Source organism: Arctopsyche grandis, chromosome 9 (assembly GCF_051622035.1).
Source record: "Arctopsyche grandis isolate Sample6627 chromosome 9, ASM5162203v2, whole genome shotgun sequence".
NCBI lineage: Eukaryota > Metazoa > Arthropoda > Insecta > Trichoptera > Hydropsychidae > Arctopsyche > Arctopsyche grandis.
The window spans coordinates 8055088-8061087 of NC_135363.1; the positions used below are offsets into that span (position 1 = coordinate 8055088).

The following is a 6000-nucleotide window of genomic DNA, read 5'->3' on the forward strand; positions in this document are numbered from 1 at the left end:
GTACATATATATACGCTATCGAAAAAGCTTGAAATAATAACGTGATTACGTGCACTTTCAATATCAAAATATATTTGAATTTAAATAATGAACTAAACGATACGATTCGTAACTATAATATGTAGTAACAGACAGTGGTCGATTTTTAATCTAAAGCTAAACTTGAAATCCATTTGTCATAATGTCAATATTATAGTCAATGGTTTTTTTATAAGAATATTATACACTGAATAAATCATGAAAAAAAGCAATATACAAGCATCGTTCATGAATAATAATACATTAATGTGGATATTTTCAATAATAAAGCAATCATTTTCAGTTGATTTTATGTAATACACGAATGTACATACATATGTATGAAGTAGGACAAAAGATTTTTTCCATGAAAAGATATTTTGTTAGAGCGATGCTGGCTCCATTTCCAAGTTTTGAAAATTCAAATTCATTTGTTTCTAAAATGGTTTAAGTAAATAAATAATTCTGACGATCGGCGCTGCATATATGCGAGAAAAAAGGCAGCTAACTGTAAAAATTGTTTATTTTTGCCCGTAATATTTTCAAAGGTCCTTTGGAGACATGTGTTTTGTGTAACGAATGTGATAAAAACCCCTTTTCGTATTAAACAATTAAGCTTCTCTCAGGAAGAGGATATAATACCTATATAAAAGTGTTACTCGTTTCGGTTCATGGGCTTACTTTAGAACAAAATACAATTTAAAATAAATTTCTTTCCAAATAAATACTTTACACTTGATAATTAAATTTAGTTTGAGAGAATACACCACAAACTGTTTTGAATTAATAACAGACATAGTTAATAATACAATTTTTGAAAAAATATCATCAGAAATTGAATCGAAACTGCTTTTGTATTTAATTTTTAATATTTTTATTCAATACTTGTCCATTCTTTTCTTTTAACTGCCAGAAAAGTTAAAATAAAAATATTTACTATTACTTCTGCCTTCTGTCTTTAAATTTAATAACCGAAGGAAATATAAAATTTTAGTGTTAAAATAATAAAAATAAACTATTATTTTTCATCCGAGGTTCGTAAACGAACCGCATGAAACACAAAGACTAAGTGCCTTTTAAACTGTAATGCCAATTTAAGAAAAGGAACTTACGGAATTTTTCTGTTGATTGTCTTAAATAAGATAAATATTGAGCCATTTCATTAAAGAATATCATATATTTTTTTAATTTTTGATTCATTCAAAGCCAATCATTTTATTTTCATTGTCTAAATCGGTCATCAATTCATACCATATAATATATTTGGACGATGGTAGCTTTTTGTATGAATAGACTATTTATTTATTTATTTAATATACTTGGGGGAGGCGGCAAAGCCGATAGGCCCAAGGGGTTTGAATAAACATATTTTACAAATTATACATATATGCAATAAAAAAATGAGAAAAATTAAAATACATTAAAAAAACAATATTAAAATAAAATAAAATAAGAGAAGAAAAAAAATATAAAATATATAAACAAAAAAGATAAAAATACAGAAATATGATTATGGGAAAGAAGAACCACAAAAATCCTTTGGTTTTAAAAAAAGTATCAAGTTTATTCTTAAAAATATTAATATTAATAGAGGTTACTAAATCGTTGGGAAGACTTTTCCAAACTTAAACCACTCTGTTAGAAAAGAATGAATCTCTGATCAATTTATTAGATTTATCTTTTTGGAGTCTAAGCGAGTGACCTCTGAGGTGAGTGTTTATGTTGAATGAAATAACATTAGTCATATGACAATTATAGTGATTATTAAGAATTTTATACACTTCGATTAAGTCACCTCTAGTTCTTCTCGTCTCCAATGTAGTGAGATTCATTATTTTCAATCTTTCATTATAAGAAAATGATTTGAGTTCAGAAGGAATCTTTGAAATTCTCCTTTGAACCCTTTCAATACATGTAATATCCTTATTAAAATGAGGATTCCATATGTTTTATTAAGTACGGTAATATTTTACGGTATATTTGTTTTATTAAGTACGGTAAATAAAGAGTAATCAAACTATACATATTCATTTAACACGAAGTATAAAAAAAACCGTATATTCCGTCGAAATTTCAAAGGGGAAAAGTCAACTTAAAATTTTCCTTTGATGAGTTTGAGTTTCGTTTTGTTAACACCTAATATAATCCATGTAAAGTTCGAATTTCATTATTATACATAAAACAGCATAGATGTGCACTCGAAGTATTAATTAGTAGTCCAGGTAGACGGTAATAATCTTACCGGACACGGCGATAGATTAAGACGCGGCGGGCAAATGCGAATTTAATGCGGCGGTTTCGTCTCGAGCGTGGGACACTTTTATTGAAATTGATCACCGACCGTTCGTTCGTATTGAAATTTCTCGAAATAAAGGATTATCCCGGGAGCCGGGAGCGGCTTTCCCGGGATTACCGCGTTTATATATTTTTTGGGTCGGGCGATAACGAGGTGAATCGGGTGCACCGAGCTTAACGGGGCTCACCGCAATTACTTCGCCATTTTATTGTATCTACGTTCGGTTTTTTTTTCGCATCGCATATTTTAATATTTGTGTTAAAACGAGAGGGAATTTTCGATCGCTTGAATTAAACATACAGGATGGAGTGAATTTTTAAATTTCATTATTTTTTTTTTATGTACATATGTATGTACATATATACATATTTTATTTTATTTTTACAAAGATACATATGTATATTCCAGGAAGGCTTGACAGGAAGACCCCGATGCGCCTTCCTGGACAGTTAATTACAAACAATGCAGCATTTTATTATTACATAAATCACTGTATTTTCCAGAAGCTGAAAAACACGACATAACAATTAATGAATTAATTAATTACAGTATTAATCCATTGAGACATCTATTGATTTAGATTTGTACATAATTTTTACAAATTATACACACAATAAATACAGAAGATTTGTGACAACAGGAAAGATGATTTTTTGCCAATTTTGAAGAACCGTTTCAAAAATGATCAGATAAAATTGGCAAACTCTGATAATAAACGATCAATTTGGAGTCAAAAATACCCCCAAATCTAACCAGCAATATGGCGGATCGAACCCACTGATCACTTAATGCTAAACATACACGCTACCATTAACCCATACTATGTATATGTATATTAGTGTACTATATCAACGTAGCTATATACATATGTATATTTCTGAAATGATGTGTATTTAACTAACGGCTGTAAGATATATTTTTTTCATATCTGTAATTAAAGTTTAATTGCTTACAGTGTATGTATTGGATTGCCACAAATTGAACTCTACACATTTTTTGAATATTCGTATATAACCTAGCAGCATGGCTCGGTGATTGCGTTTATACTAAGCACCGAGAGATCACCACCTCGATTGAAAAGGATTTATTCTGAGCATAATCTTAAATGATGCTGGTCAGACTTGGATATTTGTGACTCCAAGTCGATCGTTTCCTATCAGACTTTACCAATTTATCTGATTTCATTGTTGAGACGGTTCATCGAAAACCATCCTACACACTACTACACACTACTGTCACTACTATTTGAGTATAATTTCAAAATTTTATATTCTATAAATGTATATATGCACAAGCTTAAAGCCATCGGTTTGACTGTAATGGCAATATTATAAAATATAATTTTTTATTTAAAAAAATAATATGAAATTTTATAATATAAAATTAATGTAATAATGGATAAAGCGGTCGATTTTATTGTATTAATTTTTAAATATTTTTTAAAATTTATTTATCCAAATTCCCATAAATACCACGATGAATATCAAAACTGACTGATCCTTTAGCGTATTATGTATCATGAGCCACAAGCAACCTTGCATACTTTTTTATTGGCAAAACTTCTGTGCTCAATTTTTATAGACTTTGGATCATAAAGTTAAGTAGTTGATATCTGAAAACATACGAAATGCACCAGACAATATTTTAACAATTTTATTGTAATCATCATAACATCATAATGTACGAATATAAATTTTCATACTGTATTATTTTAAAAAACCAGTAGCATAAATCAGTGGCTAGTGTGAAATGCTTTCAATTGTGTGGGCACAGGTTAAATCGCTGGATTTGTGCTTCTGGCCTGACCTTGAATATGTGACTTAAAGTCGATATTTTGCCGATTTATATTTGATAGTATTGAAACCGTTTGTTGAAACATTTCCAAGGTCTGACTAGCAGCATACGGAATCGAACTCGTGACCACACAGTTAAAAGCATCACATCGTACTTATTGATCTATGCTGCTGGTTATATGTTTTTTAAAGAAAAGTCAGAGTCAAGTGCAAGTGTGACGAAAATTACAATTTATTTTTGGGATATTGAATCACATACTTGCCGTGAGGTTCTTTAAATGTATATAGACCTACCCCCACTTATCTAAAATGTGCGCAGAAGCAATCGTCAGTATGTGATAATAGCATGCGCATCTTTTCCGTGGAGTGGGGGTGCGTCTTTATAAGTGGAACGATCACGTCCAAAGTGATACTAATATTTTATTTTTTTACATAGATATATACCAGGAAGGCCTAACAGGTATACCCCAATGCGCCTTCCTTGACAATTAATTGCAAACATTGCAGCATTTTTTATTACATAAATTGCTGTATTTCGAGAGGCTAAAGAGCATGAAATTAACAATTAATTAATCCATTAAGACAACTATGAAATTAGACTTGTACATATATTTTACATATTGTAAATGCCAGCAGCATAGCTCGGTCGTTAAGCTTCTCCTTAGTGTCGAGAAGCAACAGGTTCGATCCCATGAGCTGACCTCGATAGAAAATAATTTTTCTGAGTATATCTATAGTGCTGCTGGTCAGATCTGGATATTTGTGACTCCAGGTCGATCGTTTCCTATGAGAGTTTGCCAATTTTCTCTGATTTCATTGTTGAAACGGTTCCAAGTAAAATTGGCTAAATATCCTTCCTACCTACTATGTCACCACTATTTGAGATTGATTAATGTACAATAAAATTTTTCAGTGTCTCGTAATTTAGCGACTTGTATAATAAAAAAAAATTAAAAAAAATGCTGCAATGTTTGTAATTGGCCAGGAAGGCGCATTTGGGTTACCTGTAAGGCCTTCCTGGTATATGTACATATGTAAAAAAAAAAATCAAATTCAAACATTTGTGACATGGCGGGTAGGATTTTTATTGCCAATTTGATGGAGGAATCGTTTCAACAATGAAATCAGATAAATTGGAAAACTCTGATAGGAAACGATCGACTTGGAGTCACAAATATCCGATTCTGACCATCAGTATTAAAGATTAGCATGGGATCGAACCCGATAACCTCTCGGTGGTAAAAATAAACGAAACTTCCAAGTCATACTGTTGGCTCATATGAATCTGTGTATGTATTTTATGATAATTTCACTTAAACATGTACGTGTGTTTGTTCGCAGAGCCACCCCCGTTGTATTCGAGGACATGGGGTAGCAATTCCAAGGAGCTGGTCGGAGGGGTGCGAGCAGGTGGAGTCGTCACCTCTAGTGTGGGTCGATCTTGTTCCGGAGAGTTACCCAGGCCACCCCCAGCCGCCCTAGCCGCTTATTACACCCCCGATGCCGCCCTCAACGTCCAGGCTTTCAAGGAGAAAATCCTCGACACCAGACTGCCAGAGTCCTGCGTTTAACGTGACTGGCTTCAACCCTCCCTCATCCAACCCCACACTGCGCGTTCGAATCCGCATCATAAAGCGGAAATACCTTCACACGAACCGGTCGAATGATTTCCATCCAGGTGAATGGAATTTCAGCAATGTGTTATTCTGTGTTTGAATGTTTGTATGTGTGTGTGTGTGTGTGTGTGTGTGATGTTTTCGATCGAACGTGTCAGTAGTGCTTCCCGTGAAATACTTCGGATCTATCCAGTGGTTTGCACGATTAATATACGTACATGCTATGTGATGGTATTGTGCTGTACATATTTGAGTAAATTGGACTTTCGCAATACGA

At 32.6% G+C, this 6000-nt stretch overlaps 1 protein-coding gene across 1 annotated transcript in view; it reads left to right on the top strand.

Annotated features, from left to right (window-relative positions):
• Positions 1-5678, top strand: part of side-II (sidestep II transmembrane protein) — a 196492-nt gene extending 190814 nt beyond the window's left edge. The window contains exon 15 of the mRNA XM_077438740.1: positions 5449-5678. Within this exon, the coding sequence (XP_077294866.1) occupies positions 5449-5678 (230 nt within the window). The remainder of the gene's footprint in view (positions 1-5448) is intronic.
• The last annotated feature ends 322 nt before the right edge of the window (positions 5679-6000 follow it).